The sequence below is a fragment of the Pelodiscus sinensis genome, chromosome 5 (assembly GCF_049634645.1).
Source record: "Pelodiscus sinensis isolate JC-2024 chromosome 5, ASM4963464v1, whole genome shotgun sequence".
NCBI lineage: Eukaryota > Metazoa > Chordata > Testudines > Trionychidae > Pelodiscus > Pelodiscus sinensis.
Window position 1 is genome coordinate 12,815,810 of NC_134715.1, and position 21,802 is coordinate 12,837,611.

At 42.2% G+C, this 21,802-nt stretch overlaps 1 protein-coding gene across 9 annotated transcripts in view; it reads right to left on the reverse strand.

The window, feature by feature from the left end:
* Positions 1-21,802, reverse strand: part of WDFY3 (WD repeat and FYVE domain containing 3) — a 372,301-nt gene that overhangs the window by 119,530 nt on the left and 230,969 nt on the right. For all 9 annotated transcript variants that reach the window (XM_075929522.1, XM_075929521.1, XM_075929523.1 and 6 more), the window contains 7 exons: positions 20,940-21,100; positions 19,852-19,963; positions 19,231-19,421; positions 12,767-12,919; positions 7,579-7,652; positions 7,331-7,492; positions 969-1,063 (listed from right to left, as the gene is read on the reverse strand). In XM_075929522.1, coding sequence (XP_075785637.1) covers positions 969-1,063; positions 7,331-7,492; positions 7,579-7,652; positions 12,767-12,919; positions 19,231-19,421; positions 19,852-19,963; positions 20,940-21,100 — 948 coding nt within the window. The remainder of the gene's footprint in view (positions 1-968; positions 1,064-7,330; positions 7,493-7,578; positions 7,653-12,766; positions 12,920-19,230; positions 19,422-19,851; positions 19,964-20,939; positions 21,101-21,802) is intronic.

Genomic DNA, 21,802 nt, shown 5'->3' on the forward strand with positions numbered 1-21,802 from the left:
CTTTCAATTATAGGGTGTGTCTAGCCTACAGGGTTTTGTCGACAAAAGTGGACTTTTGTCGACAAAACTATACCTGCGTCCACACTACCGCTGAGTTCTGTCGACATAACGTCGACAGAACTCAGCAGTTTTGTCGACGCTGGTAAACCTCATTTTACGAGGCATAACGCCTTCTGTCGACAGAGTTTCTGTCGACAGAAAGTGTTATTGCATGTAAACTGTCCTTTGCATCTACACTACCATGTCGACAAAGCAGCTTGCTTTGTCGACAGAACTGAATGTAGTGTAGACGCTCTTTGTCGACAGAAGTTTTGTCGACAGTATCTGTCGACAAAACTTCTGTCGACAAAAGCCTGTAGTCTAGACGTACCCATAGTTACTAATGACATATCGAGAAGATCTTGGAACTTTCAGACAGGAGGAAGCTTAAGATGCCAGAACTATATAGCGGCTTCATTTTCCTGTTTTAACTTTGTGACAGGAGCTTCAATGGAATTTCTTATGTCAGTGGTTTTCAATGAAAAATATTTTTAAAAGTATCTAACAAAGTGTTTATTTGCAGAGGAGACAGACAATTATATTTTCCGCATAAAAATAATCAGACCATACTAGTAATTAATGCATTCATTTCCTTTTATTCAGTGAATGAAATGCCACATTTGGAGGGGACACAGCATTACTCAACCCTCTCTCACTTAAGAGATTGAGATGCCAAGCTGTTTTGAAGAAGTGGAAGAAAATAGAAAAAAAGCCCATAATGTTAAGTGACAGGAAACAAAATGAAAGCAGATACAAACAGGTATTATTTTTGCACTGCTTGCTTTGCACACAACATTTAAAACTATATAAGCTGGAGACAGGTACACTAGAATTAAAATGTAGAGATCATCATTTACAACAATTTAAGTGTATTTAACCACACAGACTGTGTTCCCAATGATTTTTCTCAAGCACTGAAAGCTACTTACCAGTATCAAGCTTTTCTTCATTGTTTATCTCCATGACTACAAACTTCTCACAGACTGCAAATGTAGGCAAAGTAGAAGAGATGACCTGTCCAAACCTTTATGGATAGAGAATTACAATGTGTATTTCTGTGACAGCTAGACTTTAATCTGCCGAAAAGGCAACACACAAAAACCTGCTGGGGAACGCTTTCATCTCCTTGGACACTCATTAAGGGATTTCCAAGTTGCTATTTTGTTTCAGACCAATTCCACAAGCCAAATACACAGAGAAGGACTGGAACTTCACTTCATTCTTAAGTTTAACTCTCATGCTAATGGTTTAAATCTTGACATCAGTTGGCATTATCAATCAACCAAACAATGAAGGTGCCAATAGTTCTTGATATCTGTGTAGAATCTGATGTTAGTACTTTTCCTTTCCTAATGCAAACTAATGGTTCTGATCAGCCTCTTTTAACTATTAAGTCTTTAAGACTATTTGTTGTTTAAGTTTTCCTTGTTACAGACTAACTAGGCTACCCCTCTGAAATGTTTAATCTGTCAGTAATTCATATTGAACAGAACAATGCTACTAGATAAAGGAAAATATACTAAAAATGTTTATCCTATCACTTGTAAAAACAAAGTTTGCCTCAATCTAGGATTGTTGGTCATATGCAAACTGGAATCCAGTCACTTTGACCCTCTCAGCTTGCTAGTGTACTTACTTACTAGCTAAAACTTAAACACCAAATGGTCCTGCAGCACCTAAGAGGCTAACAAAAAATGTGGATGGTATCATGAAATTTCATGGGCACAGACCATTTCTTCAGATTAATACAACAAGGAGTCCAGGGTACAAATAAATAGCAGAGAAAGAGGAGATGGAGATGAACAGAAGGAAAAAAAATAGGAAAAGACAAAAAATCTTGTCAATTAGAGTGTCTGTGCTAAATGAGGCTAACAGAGTGGGCTGTAAGTGCCCGGTACTTAGCTTTTGATGTCATTAGGGTGTGAAATGTAGCAGCCCACCCAGTACAGAGCTCCAAAGGTGAGGCCTTGGAGAAGTGGTGAAGCAGGAGCAGGGCCTCAAAGGGTGTTTCTACACAACAAAGTTATTTCAGAATAACGGCCATTATTCTAAAATAATATGAGAGTGTCTACACAGCAATTCCGTTATTATTTCAAAATAATGAACAGCTTATTTCGACTTCTGTAAACCTCATTCTACAAAGAATAACGCTTATTCCGAAACGGCTATTTTGAAATAGTCCCTCACCAGGGCCATTCTAAATTATTCCTCCTGGAGCTCTAAACAGAACATATAAGAACATAACATAAGAACATAAGAAAGGCCGTACTAGGTCAGACCAAAGTTCCATCCAGCCCAGTATCCTGTCTGCCAACAGTGGCCAGCACCAGGTGCCCCAGAGAGGGTGGACCGAAGACAATGATCAAGAGATTTGTCTCCTGCCATCCTTCTCCAGCCTCTAACAAACAGAGGCCAGGGACACCATTTCTATCCCCTGGCTAATAGCGTTTTGTAGACCTAATCTCCATGAAATTATCTAGCTTTTCTTTAAACTGTTATAATTCTAGCCTTCACAGCCTCCTCTGGCAAGGAGTTCCACAGGTTGACTACACGCTGTGAGAAGAACTTTTATTAGTTTTAAACCTGCTACCCATTAATTTCATTTGGTGTCCTCTAGTTCTTCTATTATGGGAACTAATAAATAACTTTTCTTTATCCGCCCTCTCCACACCACTCATGATTTTATAGACCTCTATCATATCCCCCCTCAGTCTCCTCTTTTCTAAACTGAAAAGTCCCAGTCGCTTTAACCTCTCTTCATATGGGACCCGTTCCAAACCCCTAATCATTTTAGTTGCCCTTTTCTGAACCCTTTCCAAGGCCAAAATATCTTTTTTGAGGTGAGGAGACCACATCTGTACACAGTATTCAAGATGTGGGCGTACCATAGTTTTATACAGGGGCAGTAAGATATTCTGGGTCTTATTTTCTATCCCTTTCTTAATAATTCCTAGCATCCTATTTGCCTTTTTGACCACCGCTGCACACTGTGTGAAAGTTTTCAGAGAACTATCCACGATAACTCCAAGATCTCTTTCCTGATTTGTTGTAGCCAAATTAGCCCCCATCATTCTGTACGTATAGTTGGGGTTATTTTTCCTGATGTGAATTACTTTACACTTATCCACATTAAATTTAATTTGCCATTTTGTTGCCCAATCACTCAGTTTGGTGATACCTTTTGGAGTCCCTCAAAGTCTGCTTCTGTCTTGACTATCCTAAACAGTTTGCTATCATCCACAAACTTTACCACCTCACTGCTTACCCCTTTCTCCAGATGATTTATGAATAAGTTGAAAATAGAGATAGCACATCTACATTAGGGAAGCCTGCCTCAGATTAATTTTGAGCCTTCCCTGCAGTAGAGGTACTATTTCGGAATAACTATTCCGGAATAACTGTGCAATGTAGACGTAGCCAAAGAAGGGTTGGGAAGGAAGCGGCGTAAGGGTATTTGGGTTTGAGGTACATCTTACATTGCAGTTAAATTGAAAAAGTGATCTTGTGGTTAAAAAGTTTGGAGACCACTGCACTAATGTGATCTATGCCATGAAGTGCCACCAATGTCCCACTGCCATGTATATTGGCCAAACTGGACTGTCTCTACGACAAAGGATTAATGCCACATGTCTCAAACTGTGGGACCTGATGCCCCGGGGGATCGCGAGCAACTTAGAGGGGGGATCACGGGATCACAAAGTTTGAGAATCCCTGGATTAGTGGATACAAATCAGATATTCAAAATGGTAACGCACAGAAGCCTGTTTGGGAACATTTTAACTAATGGATCTAAAAGCGATTATACTCTTGCAAAGTAATTTAAAAAAAAAGCTAGACAGAGAAATTGCGGAACTTGCTTTCATTTACAAATTTGATACCTGTAATCAAGGTTTGAACAAAGCCCTGTACTGGGTGGGCTGCTACAGTGCACACCCTAATGACATCAAAAGCTAAGCACCAGGCACTTACAGCCCACTTGATTAGCCTCATTTAGCAAAGACATGCTAATTGACAAGATATTTTTTTCTTTTCCTATTTTTTTTCTTCTCCTTTCCTCCCCATCCCCTCTCTTTCTCTGCTATTTATTTGTACCCTGGACTCCTTGTTGCATTCATCTGAAGAAGTGGGTCGTGCCCACAAAACTCATGATAGCATCTACATTTTTTGTTAGTCTCTGTGTTGTTGCAGGACCATTAATTCTTTTTTAATTTTTTTCATTTACAGACTAACACAGCTACCCCTCAAATCTTTTAAATATACTAGGTAAAAGACATTGAAAATGAGAGGAAATTTAAAAATACCTATAGATCCAGACCAAAGGAATGTTAGAAGATATAGGGGACAACCACTGTTCAATGACTATGCATTCCCCAAGATGGTGTACCTTATAAAAATCACCTTTTAAAATTATAATAAAATATTAACTGGTACCGGTGAATGTTATCATAGAATCATAGACCACAAGAACTGGAAGGGACCTTGAGAAATCATCAAGTCCAGTCCCCCTGCCCTCATGGCAGAACCAACCACAATCTAGATCATCCCTGACAGATGTCTATCCAACCTGCTCTTAAATATCTCCAGTGATGGAGATTCCACAACCTCCCTGGACAATTCATTCCAGTGCTTACCACCCTGACAGTTAGGAAATTTTTCCTAATGTCCAACAGAAACCCCCCTTGCTGTAGTTTAAGCCCATTGCTTTTTGTTCTATCGTCAGAGGCCAAGGAGAACAATTTTTCTCCCTCCTTTAATCATTTTTGTTGTTCTTCTCTGGACCTTCTCCAATTTCTCCATATTTTTCTTGAAACGTGGTGCCCAGAACCGGACACAATATTCCAATTGCTGCCTAATCAGCACACAATAGAGCAGAATTACTTTGTGTGTCTTGCTCAGAACACTCCTGTTAATCCATCCAGCATAATGTTTTCTTTTTTGCAACAGTGTCCTATTTAGCTTGTGGTCCACTATGAGCCTTAGATCCCTTTCTGCAGTACTCTTTCCTAGAAGTCACTTCTCATTCTGTATGTGTGAAACTGATTGTTCCTTCCTAAGCGGAGTACTTTGCATTTGTCCTCATTAAACTTCATCCTATTTACCTCAGACCACTTCTCTAGTTTGTCCAAATCATTTTGAATAATGACCCCATCCTCCAAAGCATTTGCAACTTAATAGCTGCGATAGCTGATAATCAATCTTTTCATTCCATAAGCATAAAAATAGTCGAACACATATGTCATGTTAGAAAAGGGGAAAAGTGACAGCTCGTTGGAGGAAAGCGACTATCCCTGTCACAGGATTCATATGGAAATTGGTCAAAGTAAGCTACTTCATGTATCACTATAATTAATCCAAGATATACCTACCTATATATTGCAGAGTAATATAAAACCATTTCTTTTAATTTAATCTTATTTTCTTCCTCTCTTTCTATTCTTGTTCTGATGTCTAGTCACTGTGATAAAAGTCATCACTTACCATAGAGCTCTCGATTGTGGCAACATGCTAAGAAATGCCACCAATATTCTGGCTGCTGTCGGAAGTGCAGGGAAAGCTGACAGTCATGACAGTTGTAGGAACAGGGAACCAAATATTATAACTTGCAACTTGTTGATTTAGTAATAAAATGAAAGCTATTCCTTATAGAATCTGAATAAATTCTGCCCTTTATAGTGAAAAGGGAGCCAGACAAGGTATCTGATCCTACTAATCCATGGATTTTATATGCACTGGTAACCACATCTGCAGATGTGGATGCAGATATCCGTGGCTCATTTTGCAGATATGGATGCAAATTCTGGATCCTGAACCATGCAAATTTCTGGTTTTCCATGGGAATCTGCATACACATACGGGGACACAGTCATCTGTGGATCATTTCTGCAGATTCAGATGCGCATACCAATTTTGTATCCACACAGGGCTCTAATCATAATGTACAAGTGGCAAACTTCAGCTTATAAAATAATTTGACCTGATAGATAGAAGTAAGTCTCTCAGAGAAGAGTGATATATGTTGGCAAATGCTGCATTTTAATGGTGTCAGTATGATCACTCTATAGGTTCTGAAATAATGCCTCAAATTAAGTAGAAATGAGACACAGATCCAAGAAAGTTTCATAATCTGTCCTTGTACTTGTGGAATTAGACCATTGTGTTCCTCCATTGCTGCTCTATATACTGGAAAACATTCAGAATATCATTTAGTTCTGTTTTGATTTAGACTTAAGATACAAGTCAATGTACTAGCTTTAAACTGTTTTCTGTGATTGGATCTGCCATTCTACTGGAATTATTCCATACACTAGCCAATTAGCCTGTCATCAGACAGGATTTTCAGGTCTCTCCTCCATGTCCGTCTTCCCTCCTGAGCCTCCGGTCTCTCGCGGGGGAAGAAGCAGCGCCTCCCAGAGGGAATAGCCAGCATGTCGGCGTTACAGACTCACAGACACTGGGCTACTATATATATGACTAGCCAATTAGCCCGTCAGAAGACCGGATTTTCAGGTCTCTCCTCCACGTCGGTCTTCTCTCCTGAGCCTCCGGTCTCTCGCTCCGTGTCTCTCTCTCTCTCTCTCTCTCCCCCCTCCTCCTCCTCCTGCCTCCTCCTCTCTCTCTCTCTCTCAGCTCTCCTCCGCCTCCTGCCTCTCTCTCTGTCTCTCTATTTCACTTCTCCTCCCCTTCCTGCCTTTCACTCGGGGGACTGCGGATCCCAAATGGCCATTTGGGCTCTGCACTCCCCGTGCTGCATTGGGGGGGGCGGGGGGGGCGCGGATCCCAAACAATCGCTTGCGCCACTTGCTCCCACGCAATGGCCCGGCTGAGCAGCACAGAAGTCAGCCGAGTGCCATGGCGGGAGGCAAAGGGGGGCAGGGTTGTGACGTTCACGGCTAGGGGGTGGGGCTTGGAGCCACTGTCACGCCGCACGTCACCGCCCCACTCCCCTTCACCTCTCACTGTGGCACTCGGCTGACTTCTGCGCCGCTCAGCCGGGCCGCCACAGGGAAGCAGGCGGCCATTTGGGCTCCGCACTCCCCATGCAGCACAGGCCACTCAGAGGGAACAGCTAGCATTTCAGCAACAGCGCCGCCCAGAGGGAACATCCAGCATTTCAGGCAACAGCGCCCCCCAGAGGGAACAGCCAGCATTTTGGTGTTACAGACTCTCAGACACTGGGCTACTATATATATGATTACATCTTTACTTGAGAAATCCTAGAATAATTAATATCAGCAGGTTTACTGCAAAAGCACCAGTATCTTAAAAATGAGTCAGTAAATGTATGTGCTACCTGAGCAGGTCATTGCTGCTGGGGAATCCCTGAAGCAAAAAGCTCAGCACATTACTAATTGCAGCAATTGTGGGCTGGGACAAAGACGTATCTCGAAGAGTCAGCAACAATTTGGGGATTAGCTGGAACTCCCTCATTAATTTAGCATTCTTTGAGGCTTCACTGAAAGAGAGAAAAGATTGAATAAACAATAAGAACTTTGTGTAGCTGTGTAATTTGTTAACCTATAAGTCAGTATCAAATCATACCTGGACTCTGTGAGAAGTTCAATGAAATGCTCAAATAAAGAAAGATGAAGCTCATATGGTGCATGAAGCCAGACCTGAAAGACAGAATACACATTTTGTATACAAACCTATTTTCTTATTTAAGTTAAACAAAAAGTTAACATTATACTTAATATATCAAGAGATAGGAAAGCCCAGCTTACTACGTAAAAAAGGCAAACAGCAAATTAAAATCTTTTCTGTATGTTTTTATTATCCTGTCCATTCTGTTAAAAAGATCATTTCAAAGACAAATTACATGGCTATCAGTCCCAAATAAAGTTCAAACAGATGTAGAAAAGTCTACAGAAGACACAGAATACCAAAACTTCTCTCTCTAGTAAAATGGGAGTCAAGTTTAATATCATCAAAAAGTAGCAAAATTAGGTTGTGTGAAAAGCTTGTTGGCCTGATCCTGATTTCAAATACAGGTTGTAACTCTACAAACTGTGCCTCTCCAGAATAAAGGGCCCTGGCCTAGTGGGGCTGCAGGGACGGGGGGGAGCAAGGAGTTGGCCTGCAGCTCAACTAAGCTTCCGGGAGGGCTGGGAAGCCCTGTGGGGTGACAGGGCAGGAGGTGGGGCCAGCAGCAGGTGGGTCAGAAATCGGTTTACACCCATTTTATGTCTGATGTATCTCCACTGGAATTGTTCAGGATTTACAATTGTGTACATGAGATCAGAATCAAGCTCTACATATCTCAAATACTTTTCAATTGACAACGCTACATGTTGGCAATAATTAGCTTAGTTTCTATGTGAAGATTAAGCAATATCTTCACTGACAACTCTTCATAGTGTCATACTATATTTTCCACATTTTTAATTATTTTATTATGTGCAACAGATTTATAGTTAAAATAATGGAAATAGCAAGATAGGGCAAAAGTAAAAAAAATATCAACATTAAGATTGTAAATTTTAAGTCTGGCCTGCCATAATGATCTTAAATTTTGGGTTAGTTGATAGGGCACCTCTGCTACACTTGAAAGGTTAAAGTGCAGTGGGGAACATGGGGCCAGTGGGGCAGTCCCTCAGTGGCCCCATGCTCCCCATGGCATTTCAAAGTGGCAGCGCCACGTGGAGCCCGGAGTCAGCTGGGGACTCCCCCCCGACACAGGGCTCCATGCAGCGCTGCCGCTTTGAAATGCCACGTGGTGCCCAGCGTCTGGCTCCTCACAGCATTTCAAAGTGTCAGCGCCTCATGGAGCCCGCTCTGATCCCATTTTCCACAAAGTGCTGCCTCTTTGAAACACCACATCTGAGACACCCCAGATGGCCCCAGGCTGCACACGGTGTTTCAAAGCGGCAGCGCCATGTGAAGCCTGGGGTCTGGCCTGAGGCTCCACACGGTGCTGCCACTTTGAAGTATCCCTTCCTCTTTCTGATAGAGGCAGCAAGGGGAGGGGAGGAAGCGACTAGCATTTGCTTATCAGATAGTCGACTAGTCATTCACATCTCTGGCCTGCCATTAAGCAAAAACAATGAATATCTGTGTCCTTTCTAGCTTCCTCATAATATTTTATCAAATGAGATTTGAAAGAGTAATTTTCATTTTTAGTCAATGGATTTTCTTATCCATTGTGGGTTTTTTTTTAAACTTTGAAGTATCAGGAAGAGAAAAGTCTTCTTTTCCCTATTTAGCTGGAGGTCTCCCTTGGAGAACCCAAAGGTACATCTACACAGCAACATTATTTTGAAATAACTAGACTTATTTCAAAATAACTTAGTCTGTGTCTACACAGCGGGCAGTTATTTCAAAATAATGTTGAAATACTGTCAAGCTGGAGAACCTTCTTACTCCGACTCGTGTAACCCTCATTTTATGAGGAGTAAAGGAAGTCAGAGGAAGTGAGCTCTATTTTGAAGTAAGTGCTGTGCAGACGCTCCCAATTTCGAAATAAGCTACGCAATTGACGTAGCTCAATTTGCATAGCTTATTTTGAGTTAAGCCCTGCTCTTTAGACACACCCCAAGAAGACTATGTTTTCTTAATCCTAAATTAAGCAGTCAGGCAGTTGAATCTTAAAGGCATTATCTCCCTACAAGAGGGTTTAAAACAAAAACAAAGGTATATATAGCCTAAATACACTCCCTTCCCTCTTTTTTGATTTTCCTTTTTTTGGTATCTAATATCATATATGTGCTAGTTCTTGAGGTGCCCTCAGACTTTCATGAAAAACAAAGAAGAGATTACTCAAAATGAGAAGTTTCCTAGAGAACAAGATCTTTGACACCACAGCTACTACTTTCTTGAATATATCATCTCCATGAAACCACTGATAATGTTATTTTTATGATCAGCAGGATCTTCAACTCATTATTTTAATGAGTGAAAGAAGACATTGCTATGCTGAAGATCCTACTCTATGTTAATCTGTTCAATTAGCTCAAGAAATCTGCTGAATCAGCAGAACAATGCTTGTTAATAATTTTTTTTATCCTCACAAAAAAGTGATACATTTAAAAAATACACTATTGAAAAAAGCTAACCGCTTTTACAAAATTTTTCATTTTCTGAAAAATAAAGGAAATTTGAGAAAATAACTGCAACAAAATATTCTTATCGTCTTACCAACTGTTGGAAGCAGGCAACATCCTCCCTGACTGAATTAACTTCAGGAGCACTAATGTTAACACTCGCTTATCTGTATGTATGTATGTATGTATGTATGTATGTATAAATCCCTGCCAACTGAAACCTTCATTTCAATGCATCTAATGAAGTGACCTGCAGCCCACAAAAGCTTATGCCCTAATAACTTATTAATCTTTAAGGACTCCTTGTTGTTTTTGTTTCTATTGTTACACTGATTCAGAAGTGGAAGAATGTAGTAGGGATAGTTCAATCTGTTCACATCTTTTTTTTTTTTTCAAATTCAGTTTAGATATAATATGAAAAGCAACATTAACAGGTAATACAATACTTGTGTGTAATAGCATATTTTAAACAAGCAAAACATGTCACAAACTCATGTTTCTTTTCTGTAGATCATTTGTGTAAGGTTCAAGTCAAATGATTAACTTTCCATTTCCTGGCTACTTATTCATAGCCTTAATGTATTTATGCATGATAATTCACCTTGGTGGATTCTCAAAGCACATCACTGACAGTAATAAAAGAGCTGTAAGAATTCCATGAAAGTTAATTAAAATGAAATGCTACAGGAATAAATAGAATCAATTTTCATACATGGCTCCTTAATATAATATCCCCAAATGTGCATTTAGGCATTTAAATTGACACATAAGGATGAAAACTGGGCACTTAAAAGCTGATTAGGGAAAAATAGAACGTCTTATTAAGGAGTTAAAGTTTGACAACAGAGTTTCCAAATTTAAAAAAAATAGCAAAATACTACAGAAATAAGAGCATAAGGGCAGAATAATAGCATTTAACTCTGAATTTCTTTACTTTTGTAGGTTTAAAACTGCAAACTTAGGGGTCTTTTTGTAGGCCATGCACATGGAAGTTTAATGTGGATCTGACACAGATTCTGACATGCCATAGTGAATTGTACCCCCGTTATTTTCAGCATAGCTTTTGTGTCTCACTATATTTACTATAGTAAAACATACAGGTTATCAGAAACTGCAGTTCAACTGCAAACCTCACATCTTCTAAAATGAAAAGGTATTCCTTTTGTATCCAGTACAGGTTGGACCTCCCTAGTCCAGCACTCTTGGGACCTGATCTGTCCCAAATGCAGAAATTTGTCAGATTAAGGGAGGTCCCCTGCCACCAGCCTCCCCCTGCCACCACTGTCTCCCTCTGTGGCTGGTTCCACTCCAGCCCCACTGCTCCTGGGCTCAGGAGCAGCAGGCTGGTTGGAGCTCTCTGGATATAGAGCTCCCCAACCTCTGCAGCCCTGCTGCTGCTGCATTCACCAAGGCTCCCCGGGGGCGGGGCTTTACCAGTTCCGCTGCTGCCCCACCTGGTTGAGGCTTCCCAGGGATGAGCCTTGCTGGCTGCCTGCAGTCCCACTACTGCCTCGGCCCTCCAGGGCTCACTGGGGCCAGGGCTTCCCAGCCCCGCTGCCGCCCCAGGCTTCCCAGGGATTGGGCTTGCTGGTCCCTCTGCTGCCCTGCCTGGCCAAGGATCACTGGAATGGGCCTGGCATTCCCATTCCAGCCACTGCTGGCCCCTCTGATGGGGCTCCCCACCATTAAACTCCCAGCTGGCTTGCACTCTCCTGCACCAGGGCTCTCTGGTCCAGCAACATCTGTGGTCCTTCTTTGGATTTAGGAGGTTTAACCTATAATAATTTTATTAACAGTGAAGAAATTGCAGCAGGAAGAGTTACCAGGAAAATCGCACTACTGTAGTAAGTTGAGGGTCGGTAACATGGAGTCAGCAGAAAATCTCAACGCCAAACCACTGTGCATTCTGCAAGTGTTGGCAATGTATCAGCACTTAGCAGGCTCGCTGTCAAATGCAGATATTAACAGTGGTTAGCAAATAATTGCAACGCTAAGCCACTGTGCATTCTGTAAATTTCGGGAACGACACCTGCTGTTACAGGTGCCTATTGCACACACACACACACACACCCCCTGTCTCTGGTAGGTCGGCACTCACCGTTTGCGGTGCCCTTTTATAAACATGTACAAACAACTTACATCACTTTTTATGTACCAGGTTGCCACCCTCTATTACCTACTTACCACCCCTCACCTTGCAGAAGGGGGGCTTACTTACTATCCTTTATGCTGTCAACTTCAATCCAGTCCTGAACCTAGGTCGGTATGTACATTAGTTTTTGGGGAGTCAGTTGGTACCAAGATGTTTCTTATTGAGATGTTCTGTTACTCCCTTCTGGCTTACAATCTGTACCCGGTGCCTCCCTATGTCCTTCCATGATCAACCTAATTTACACAATCATAAAATTATCAATAAGGCCCTCTTTCTTGGTTGCCATATTACTGAACTAGAGTCTTGCTCACTAGATTCCAGACCTGTTGCTGTTTTTATGTTACAGGCCATTATTCAGGCCTGCTGACTTCATGTTACTGTCCCTCAACTTACTACAACCACCACTGTACTGAACTATGAATAATGTTCTCACAATAATCATCTTCCCTGTGTGATTTAATACCAAAGTATTATATTTTAGCACATATATCATTATCCATCCAAATACATCTCTAGTTTTCAGGGATGCTATACGTACTTCAAAATCACATAGCAGATCCTGGAAGGCAGTTGAATTTGGAATAATGGAGGTTTCATGCCCACTATCCACAGTTCCCACCAAGGAAAAAGTCAAATGTAGTATGTGGCTGTTCAAAAGGGAGCGTTTCTTCTTTAGCAACATTGCCAGTAACTGGGGGAAAAAAAAGTTAGCAACACATGAACATTATTTTTAAGACATTTTTCCTGTCAATAGTCTGGATTTCAAACATTTTGCAGACAAAGAAAATATTAACCCCAACATACACAATGGAACTAGCAGAGGAATGTGGATACAGTAAATCCACTTCAACAAAAGGAGCTTTTATAAAATGCAGGATCCATAAACTCCCTTTAATCTTTTTAGCTTGAAGGATGTGATGAAGAGGAAAACAGAATTAGGATCAAGCATAGTAAACCAGAATGTTATTTCCCTGCTTCTAAAATATCTAATGTTCTTTGCCACTGGGTGGGGCACACAAGCAGTGCTGCACTGAATCTGCACCTCAAACAAAAGGTTTCCAAAAACACTGATTCAACATAGCAAGTGAAAAGCCATTTCATGGCAAAAGTTAGATAGGCTTTTCAGAACTGTAGTTTAAATACAGGATGCACCTCTAAAGTCTGGGATTCTCTGGTCTGGCAACATCCATGGTCCATAATGTTCAAGGATTAGAGTCCCAGCGTGCTGCGGAGGGTTAGGTGCCTGGGAGCCAGCATGTAGTTCAGTTGAGCTGTGGGTGGAGGAGGGAGCAGGAGCCAGCACGCTGCTCATCTGGGCTATGGGGGAGGAGTGGCAGGAGCCGACACACAGCTCATCTGGGCTGTGAGGAAGGGGTGTCTTTTATTAAGCCCATCAAAACCAAAGACAGCTTGAATGAAAACTCTCCTTCAGCCCTCAACTTAGCAATTTAGGCTAAATATTAGTAGGGTCTTATGTGATCAAATAGATTCTACAGCCGTGGTATCCAAACCAGCCAAATAGCAGCATTGTTCAAAACAACTAGCCACACTCAACCAGCCAAATAGCCAGATGTGGCTAATGTACACCACGGTTCTACAGGAAAAACAGGACACCATTATTTGAAGATAGGGTGAATGCCTTACTAAAATGTCTGTGAATTATTTATTTCTAATTCAATACCCAAAGACTTCAACGATGGCTTTGAAATGGGCTGCTACATAGTACTATGACGTTCTAGCACAAGCTGCCATCATAAGCTTCAGAACATCCAGTTATTATAAGGCTGTGGTGTCCAACCAGTTCTGAAGCAGTAGCCACTACAGTGGTTCCCAGACGCCAATGGCGGGGCATGAACAGCTGCCTGCCGGGCCGCAACACACTGCCAGGCCACACCCTGCTGCCTCGGCCCCACCCACTGGAGAAGTGCACGTAAGTGGCACAGCAGGCAGATGCTCCGGGGTCTGTGTGGGCCTGTGTATGTGTGCAGGCCCAAGCAGCCTGGGCATGTGGAATGGAGGGAGTGGGGAGTTTCATGCCCCACAGGCATGAAGGCTTGGTGCCAATCGCAAGGGAAGAGTGAGGCGGGGTTGGACTTGCCCTGGGCAGAGCTGACGTGCTGGAGGTAGGGGCCAGTGTCCAGGTGCTGGGTGGGGGGTTCCTGAGGCGACAAGAACGAGGTGGATGGGAGGTGAAGAAGGACAATCACTCTCAAAGTGGGCAAACATGGGAGAAGTGGTGGGTTATTGTGTGTATACAGATGCAATGCAAAACAACATGTGACCACTTAAAATTAATTACCATAATGAACAGGGCTCAACAATCAATGTAATCTACTCCCCGGGGCGAGTAGATTACATCCCGGAAGAGCCGGGTTTGGGTGATCTGCGCCCCCGTAGAAATGCATAAAGCAGGAGTGCTTTCCATGTTCGGATTAAAGTATCCCCGAGGGATTGTTTCTCTATGCCCGCTCTGGAGCAATACATTGTGCATTTTCTATTGGCCCTGGTAGCAAACAGATCTATATGGGGGTAACCCCATTGACTAAATACCTTCAGCAGGATTGTATAATCGAGCTCCCATTCGTGGTCCTGGGGAAGGGCTTTGCTTAGGGATCTGCTGTTGTACTGAGTGCCCCGGGCAGATGGCGTACAGATATGCAGATGTCCCGCACTAGGGCTCAGTTTCAGAGCACTATGGCTTCTTTGCACAGAGCCTGCGACTGTGCACCACCTTGCCGGTTAATATAAAACATGCATGTCGTATTGTCTGTATAAACTCAGACGTGTATCCCTTTGACTTGAGGGAGCAATTTTTGGCATGCCAGGTGGACAGCTCTGAGTTCTAAAATACTGATATGTAGAACACGGTCTGCAGCAGGCCATAGGCCTTGAGCTGTTCTCTCTTCCATGTGAGCAACCCAGCCCATGAGTGACATGTCCATGGTGAGGACTACTGTCAGTTCTGTGGATTGGAAGGGTATGCCTATGCATAGAGTGGACTTTTTTGTCCACCATTTTAAAGATGCCTTCACTGAGTGTGGAAGAGATAGTCTTTTAGTCATTGGATGAATATTTGGTTTGTATTGGAGTCAGAGTCAACCCTGAAGACACCTGATAAAGAGTCGTGCATTGGGTACCACTGGGATGCAAGAAGCTGTGTGTCCCAGAAGTTGCAGGCAGTCAAGAACGGTGACTGTTGGCATGTTTTGAAGAGATTGTGCCAAGTGACTGATGTGAGTGAATCTGTCGGCAGGGAAGGAGGCTCTGGCTATGACAGAGTTGAAGTGGGTCCCAATAAATTGGATGGATTGTGAGGGCATAAGCATTGATTTGGCTTGGTTTACCAGAAGTCAGAGAGAATGAAAGCAGTTTAGGACCATGTGAGTGTGATGGTGGCACTCGTGTCTGGACTTTGCTTTGATTAGACAGTCATCCAGGTAAGGGTATATGGTGACCCCTGGCCTCCTGAGATGGGAGTTGACAGGTGCTAACATTTTGGAAAATACTCTCCAGGCTGTGGAAAGTCTGAAGGGCAAGACTGTATACTGAAAATGGTGTGGACCTAAAGTGAAACGGAGAAAATGTCTGTGAGAGGGTTGAATAGATATGTGGAAGTACTCATCCTGTAAGTCAAGAGAGGAAAACCAGTCGCCAGCGCTGGGATAATGGTGTTTATGTATCTGTTCAGGGATCTGAGATCTAGAATAGGTCTCCACACACCAGTCCTCTTTTCTATGAGACTTTTTTATGGGACTAAAACCCTGTTCTATGAAAATGTTGTGGAACTGGCTCTATGGCTCCTAAGTGTAGCAGGTGGTCTACCTCCTGTTGTAAAGTGATCTTGTGAGATGGGTCCCTGAAAAGGGATGGGGTAGAAGGGTGGGATGAGAAAAGGGTTAGTGTATCCTAATGAGATGGTTTGCAAAATTCATTTATCTGAGGTAATTAATTTCCATTGGTGTAGGAACGGGAGCAGACGAAAATGAAACAGTTTGGGAAGATTCTGAAGTTCCGGGGTGGGTGACCTGGTTTTCGGTCTCTTGACTGTAGTTTCAAATTTGCTTATTCGATTGAGGTGGACAGTTGGAGTTGTTACTCTGGGACCGTCACCTCTGTTGCCTATTTCGACCCCACTGCTGGTAAGAGGGGTGTTCTTGTCTGTGATATTGGTACACAGGTTGCAGGTACCTCTGTCTGTGATATGGTTGGTACCTATATTGTCTGCCTCTTGTTGCAGGTGTTTGGATTCCTAGAGACTGGAGAATATTTCTGGAATCTTTGATCGATTGAAGAACTTCATTAGTCTTCGTGGAGAAGAGCTTTTCCCCTTCAAAGGGCAAGTCTTTTACTGCTGGTTGGAGTTGTCGAGGAAAAGCAGAGGAGTTATACCATGAGGCTGGTCTCATAGTGACCACTGTGGCTGTAGTTCTTGTGGCTGTCTGCCGCATCAAGAGCAGCTTGTAGTGCTTTACGAGAAATTGTCTGTCCCTCAGAGACAAACGCTTTGAAATATGATTTTTTGCTTTCAGGAAGATCCTCAATAAATGTGTTCAGTCTCATATAATTGTTGTAATCGTATTTACTGAGCAGCGCTGAATAATTTCTACCCTCAACTGGAGCATGGCTGAGACATACACCTTACCAAATGAGTCTATTCTTTTATTCTCCTTTTCTGATGGTGTCGAGCTATTTTGCTGCTTATTTCTTTGTTGTGCAGTATCCACCACCAGGGAGTTCGGTGGGAGATGTGTAAAGAGAAGTGGGAGGCACATAGTACTTTCAATCTGCCTTTTTACTCGTGGGGGGAATCGAGGCAGGTGTTTGCCATAAAGTTTTTGCGGGTTGTAGAATGGCTGGGTTGATAGAAAGAGTGATCTTTGCCGACGCACTTGCTTGTAGGATGTTACTAAGCTCATGGGGAGTATCCTGTATTTCCTCAATGGGAATATTTAAGTCCTGTGCAACACTTTTAAACAGATCTTGAAACGAGGAGACCTCCTCTGAGGTGTTAGAGTGTAGAGGTAGAATTGCCTCTTCAGTGTCAGATAGTGATCTCGTTTGGACCAAAGATTCTGCCTTTGACATTGGGAAATATTGGTTTTCATTCACACTCTTCTGAATATTTCTGTGAGGAGATTCGATCAAGAGAGAGAGAGGCTTGTTGATACGTTTGGTTTTAAACGGTCTCTTTTTGTGTTGTTGTGGGAGTTGATTCCACATTTCCACTGTATGTGGAGGAGGTGGGGTATGGCTTCCACAGATAAGGAGCCCAGAGAGCCATTTGTACTCTGAGGAGATCTGGCTGCATCTGACTGTGTGACATTGCTGACCCTTCTGAGTAAAGGGACAACTGAGGTGAGAAGGCAGCAAATTCCTCTCCCTCTTCTACTGAGAGGGGGGAAAAGGTGGATCTGATTCATCGGAGAGTAGTGAATGAAGGTATCTATCTTCACTCAAAATGGGGGAGTGAAGCATTGAAGCAACCTCTAGATCTTTGTCCTCCCTGTAGGTAATGAAGGGAGTGTGTGGTACAGGAGGCTGTGCTAGCTGAGAGGAGCCTGCTGTTTCCACGGAGCTGAGAGGGAGAGCTGCTGCCCCTAGCAATTGAGGGGGAGGGGCAGGGGCAGTGCTGAATGGCTGCTCTATCCCTTCTCTGGGTGCCATAGGGAGAGGCTGAGGTACCAGTGGAGCTGCCATAACAGTTAGCGGTACCGGGGTATCTGAGGCAGTCACGGAGTGGCCTGTTGCCTCCTTGAGGGCAGCGTTTGCAGCACTCCTTGGCTTATTATGCTGTTCGCCCAAAGTACCTGGGAGGTCAAACATACTCAGATGGTTCTTATCTGAGTGGTCTGACTTTTTCCCCCCTCTGAGTGCCTCTTTATGGGTTGCTGAAACAACGAGCTTGCCCTTCTCTTAAGAGGGCTTAGGCTTCTCTTTGGCTATGTCTAAACTACATCCCTCACTTAAATTTCACAATTCTAAAATATAAGCTATTTACAGATCTCTTAAATATATTTTCACACATAAATAAGAAAGGGAAACTCTGGACATTAGAGATTATGTAATGGTGGAAAGGATATGGAGAGGTCAGCCCTGCCTTTATCTCTGCTCACTGAGTCCTGAGGTGAACCAGGGCACAAATGTAGACCAAGGGACACTGCTTTCAAAATTATCCAGCTCTAAATAAAAAACCACATATGTACCCCACAATGGAATACACAGAGGTACCTACAATCAAAGAAAATTACATTCTCAGCTTCAGCATGGAAACAACATAACTGATATAGAACTCTTTCAAACCATAACATCCAAAAAACCTCATTTATATTACTCAACTTATAGTTAGACAAGTTTAAAACAGCAACTGATCATAGAATAATAAAAACCTAGGGTTGGAAGAAACCTCAGAAGATCAAGTCCAACCCCCTGACCAAAGGAGAACCTACCCCAACTAAATCATCCCAGCCAGGGCTCTGTTAACCCAGGACTTAAAAACCTCAAGGGAGGGAGATTCCACCATCTCCCTAGCTAACCCATTCCAGTACTTCACCACCCTCCTAGTAAAATAGTTTTTCCTAATATCTAGGTTGATATTAGGAAAAACTGTAACTTAAGACCATTGCTCCTTGTTCTGCCATCCATCACTACTGAGAACAACTTCTCTCCATCCTCTTTGGAACCTCCCTTCAGGAAGTTGAAGGCTGCTATCAAATCCCCCCTCACTCTTCTTTGCTGCAGAATAAGCAAGCCCAAATCCCTCAGCCTCTCCCTCATAGGTCATGTGCTCCAGCCCCCTAATCATTTTGGTTGCCCTCCACTGGAGCCTCTCCAATGTGTCCACATCCTTTCTATAGTGGGGAGGCCCAGAACTGGATGTAATACTCCAGATGTGATACTAAATATAACAAATAAAAAGCAATTTTAAGTGTATTAAAATGTAAGAGTCTTGTATTGCACAGAAATTCAATCTACCTAGTCTGCTATGTCTGAGTTTTCATATACCTGATAACCTTTGATTCTTTCCATTTCTTTGCTGGCTAGTGGGTTGCTCTTTACGACACAGACCAAGGCCTTCACAGCTGCATATAGTCCTTCTACATCTGATGCCATGGCTACCAGACCCAGAATAGCAGCAGCTCCACCAATGTATTGTAATGTAGTGGCAACAGGCTTCGGGACAAATGTTCTTACTCCTAAACATAATATGGTACAAATGAAATAATTAAGGCCTACCTCACTTTTTATACAGAAACAACAACAACAACAAATAATCTTACAAAAAACAGACTTATTTTACTATCAGTTTCATTAAAACAAAAATAAAGTTGATGAATTCTATTAAGCTCATAAAAAGGAGGAGGAAGAATTGTGTTTTAGTTATTTAATTTGCTTAATGAAATCATAGGTATTGTGGAAAGTCACTGTGATGTTTATTTTAATGGCCAACAATAAGCAAGAAAATCAACTTTAATAAAACAAATGCCATGCATTAATATAACATAATAATATAGACAACCTTTATTTGGTGGATACTTAATCAAATAAGGTTGATTCTAGAACTTTGTTCTTATATACTGTAAATTAGAAATATTTAATGCATAAGTTAACCGCAAATTTTCTCACCCAAATATCCTATTAGAGCTGCACCAACGGTACGTGCAGGTCCATTCAGATGTCCTGCTGAGTTGTGCAGTAGCTTCACTGGTGTGGCATTCTCATGGGAAGAGACAGCCAGCTGAATAAAATACCATGAAAAAGAGTGATACAGTGAGAAGATTTCTGTTGTTGAAAATGTTTTGCCACTATGATAGTGCAACATTCTGGACAAACTTTATGGAATTAAGTTAAACCTTTTTGAATTATGTTTAATACCTTTATGAGTTCATTGTATTGAAAATGCTAATGTTTGCATACTATTGTGGGGTTGTATGGAAATTCTTTAGGAGCAGGAAGAATGGGGTATATCAAAGGAACCTGTGGGACACATATGTCAGCAATGGGCAATCTAGGCTAGTGAGTGGGCCCTCTATCTTAGTAGGCCACAAGATTTTTTGTAAACAAGATGACCTTCCAGGATAGGATAGTTTTGCTAATGGTGCTTGTATATCTAGAATTTGTGTGATGTGTCGCCTGCAGTTACCCCATGACACTAAGTTAGACCATGAAACAATTATGCACATGAGGATTAGTGGAACAACACATATCCGTACATTCAGAAGATTGGGCCATTAGTAATGTTTATTTCCATTGCTATCAACTTTGTTGTTCTACAGTATGGCCTTACATATTTTCCTTGGGAGTTAAAATAAGCATCTGCAACAAAGAGCCAAAACTGTATCAGAAGGGAAAAAAGGAATAAAACATAGTTACTAGTAATGTTAATGGAGAGGATCATTTAAGAGCATCATCCCACAACATGGTTCAGTGCAGTTGAAAAAACCTTCCTAAGTGGAAAATGAACATAGAGTACATTTTTGGTTAGTAGGATCCAAATCCAGTAGATACCTAACCTCACTGATTTCAGTGGGAATTAGAAGCCTAAATACCATCGTCAATCTGGGCACAGGTGATCACTATCACAGCAGCTTAGCTCCAATGTCAGTCAGAATTCAAAACAAAAATTAACAGTGAAAATATGTACAATTATAAATCTGAGACTATTTTTAACCTAGCGAATTTCTGAAATTAATATCATGTGTTTATTAACATACCTGTTTGGCAATAGCTTTACTATCCAATTTGTTGTAAACTTTCCTTATTCTTGCAACTGTAAGCGAAGAAACGGAGAGTGCATATAAACCAAAAGAGACTTTCTCCTCTGGTACCAAAGATACTGGAGATGGGCTGACTCCTTCCGACTTAGAATCTTTACCTTTAATATAAGAAAAACCTACTTTAAAAGTGTAAATATTTTTAGAGTAAAATTGTAGTACATTTGATGCTACAGAAAGGCCGTAAAAATAAATTCAGTGTCTATGAATAATAACCCCTCTAAAGAGAGAGTCAACACAAATAGCACTATGTACAGGATCGATATATATATTTTAGAGATTTGTGCATCTGTCTGTGAGTCCCTGTGTCTGTCTGTCTGCGAATCCGTTTGCTCAAGAACTCCTCCTGACTGGAAGAGTTAGAATTACTAAATTTGTTATGCAGCTTCCCCTTGCCCCAACTCAGTGGCCACCAACTCAGTGGTAGATCTTGGAGCCTCTCACAGGTGATCCTAACTGGTTTGGCTGGGAGGAGAGCAAGTGCCGGCACTTCATCTCCCCCTCCCCGCACTGACCTGATGCTCTGGCCCAGAATCTCAGAACTGCCCTCTGGGAGCTTCCTGCTTATTGTGCTGGGTGGGGGAGAGAGAGGCAAGGAGGTGGTAATGTCACTCTGTCCCCCTCTCCTGTATCCCTTCACAGAGGGAGGAGGGCAGGACCTCAGTGAAATGGCAAGGCAGAGGCAGGGCTAGGGTTGCCAGGTGTCTGGTATTGACCTGGACAGTCCGGTATTTTCGCCTCCTGTCCAGTAAAAAAAAATTCAGAAAATACTGGACACCTAAAATGTCCTCCTCATTCATTCA